The sequence below is a fragment of the Quercus lobata genome, chromosome 1 (assembly GCF_001633185.2).
Source record: "Quercus lobata isolate SW786 chromosome 1, ValleyOak3.0 Primary Assembly, whole genome shotgun sequence".
In the NCBI taxonomy this organism is placed as follows: Eukaryota; Viridiplantae; Streptophyta; class Magnoliopsida; order Fagales; family Fagaceae; genus Quercus; species Quercus lobata.
In genome coordinates this window covers 15,150,231-15,153,050 of record NC_044904.1, presented here as the reverse complement: position 1 = coordinate 15,153,050, position 2,820 = coordinate 15,150,231, and the positions used below count along the sequence as shown (strand labels likewise).

Genomic DNA, 2,820 nt, shown 5'->3' with positions numbered 1-2,820 from the left:
AGGTTCTATTTAATACTTGAATAGATGCCATAAGTTATTAATTTCCCTTAAGCCCATGGTCCGAGGAGCCATACAAGACTTAGGTTCTATTTACTACTTGAATAGATGCCATAAGTTATTAATTTCCCCTAAACCCGTGGTTTGAGGAGCCATGTAGGATTTAGGTTTTGTTTAACATTTGAATAGAAGTGAACCGCATGACACGCACTAACAATAAATTAGAGTGCAAACAAAACTGCTTTAATTAATAATAATACCTTCTTAGGTTATTTACATTCCATGGGCAGAGTACAACTTTCTCATCTAAGTCTTCTAAATGATATGCACCTATTCCTGCTACTGAAGTGATGCGATACGGACCTTCCCAGTTGGGTCCTAGCTTTCCCCAGGACGGGTTCTTGGCATTACCTAAAACTTTTCTCAGCACCAAGTCTCCTGGTGCTAGTGGCCGCAGTTTTACATTGGCATCATACCCCTGCTTTAGTTTCTGGTGATAATAGGCTAGTTGGATCATTGCCTTTTCTCTTTTTTCTTCAATTGAATGCAAACTTTTTCCTAGCAGTTCATCGTTGTTGCTTGGAGTGAAGGTACTTGTTCTTAGCGTTGGGAAGTTAGTCTCTAAGGGGATGACGGCCTCGACCCCATAAGTCATGGAAAAGGGAGTCTCTCCTGTTGACCGACGTGGGGTAGTCTGATACGTCCATAGGACGTGTGGCAGCTCTTTCACCCATCTTCCCTTCGCATCATCCAATCTCTTTTTCAGCCCATTGACTATGTTGATCATCTGGATCCCCACTTGAGTACCCATCCTATCAGACACCCCTTTCAGTCTTTTATGAGTTGTGGTAGTCAAGGCAGCACTGTTCAGAGGTCCTCTCCTCATTAATACGGCCAAAAAAGTAGCTGCAGCGCATTTAATGCGGTGGTAGCAACTTTTCCTTAGATATTTCGAGTTCCCTTCCCTCTCACATGTTCCTGGGGCACATTTCAATTGCTAGAGTATATACTTGGACTGCATTCGTCGTGTCAGAGGAGGAATTCCTCCTCAGATCTCCTTCCCTTCATCTTCCGCTGATGAGACTTTTACTGTGAATCATTTAATAGTTATCTCCTCCTTCTCGGACTTGTTAGTGTCCTCGGACAAGGCCCAAGGCCCAATACATTATTTTGGGCCCTAGTCCCTACAATAGATATGGTCCATATGGAAATGAAAATAACTCAAAAAAAAAAAATATTGAACTTAATTCTTTTAAGTCTTAAAATCCAAAAAATACATTTTTGTTTTCAAATCAAGAATATTATGATTAATTGGGTTGAAAACTTTGCCAACAGAAACATAGCCCAATTTAATGGGCTAGAAAATTGAACGTGATACTAGACAAATCGTCTTAACACTTACCAAATACCTATCCTTTCATGTCCAAAATCTCACTGTTTTATCAGTGAGTAGAGAGCCAGTGAGAGAGAACAAATTGACAAGATAGAGAGAAACCAGCTTCTACCTAATTACCAACAACGTATGAGTTGATGAGATTTTAGCATCTTAAATATTATAGATTTTAACATCTTAAAACACTACTTTATCTATTTTAACACCTCACTTTATAATACACTCTTCAGCAAAAGTTTTATATTTTTTACCGCTTCATTAAAAAAATTTTCTTTATTATTTTTTAATTCTTTTCTATTATCAATATCATCTCTTCCTCTTTCTTTCTTACCCTCTCTTTCTCTTTCTCTATGTATTTCTCTTTGTCCAAACAAAAAATAACCAAAACCCACTCTCACCGCAATAGACACCGCCAACCACCACCACCACCACCATCAAACATCGGTGAGCCACCACCCATCATCAGAAAGCCACTGTAAAAACCAAAACCCACTTCACACCCACTGCCATCAGCCACCATCGCCAAGCCAACACCACCATCAGAAACGCACTGCCAAACCCACTCTCACCATAACAAACACCATCAGACACTGCCAAGCCACCATTGCCAAGCCAACACTGCCACACCCATTGCCACACCCACTACTACAGCATCACCACCCACAACCTCAACCCAAATCAAAACTCAATCACAAACACAAAACCCACCAAATCAACCAAAACCGGACCAAATCTTAGCCGCGATCCACGATCATCCACCACCATGATCCATCGGTGAAAAAGAAAGAGAACCAGTGAGAAAAGAGAAGAAAAAAAGAGAAAAAAAAAAAGGAAAAAAGAAAAAGAAAAAAGAAAGAAACAGCTCAGAGGAGAGGAGAAGAAAAGAGAGAAGAAGAAGAGAGAGAAAAAAAAGTTGAGAGGGAGAAACGGCAGACCAGAGAGAGAAGAAAGAGATAAAAAAGGAAAATATTTTTTTTAAGTAAAAGATGAGAGAGAATAAGATATTAGTTTTATTTATAAGTTTGGAACTACAGCAGGTTGTTAGAGCATCCATACTATGGTGTGAAAAAGCTATATTACTATTTTTAGCGGCGCTCAGAATGCTTATTAATATAGAAAGCTTCACATGCCCATGGAAAGGTTGTAGGTTCAATGAGGCCTTCTGAAAGGAGGGTGGTTAGTTCTTGCTTGGCCAAGGCTAAATGGTCTAGATTCATTCCTCTGTGACTGGCTTTTATGGGGTTGACATCTTCATTTTTCTTGAAGGGAAGGTTTATGAAAAATTTTGGGTTTTTCGACAAAGGATTTGGATTTTTAAGAAGAAATTTAGAATGGCTATTTGCACAATAATCACTAATAATTTGGTGTCTCAAAGAGTCAAAGGGGTCAACCTTGAATAGATGAGATACTTGGGTCCAAGTGAGAAGGTG

General features: G+C 39.3%; 1 protein-coding gene across 1 annotated transcript; it reads right to left on the bottom strand.

The window, feature by feature from the left end:
* Positions 1 to 244: 244 nt before the first annotated feature.
* On the bottom strand, positions 245 to 883 carry LOC115949657. The gene has a single exon (XM_031066950.1). The coding sequence runs from the start codon at positions 881 to 883 to the stop codon at positions 245 to 247; it is 639 nt and encodes a 212-aa protein (XP_030922810.1).
* Positions 884 to 2,820: the final 1,937 nt, after the last annotated feature.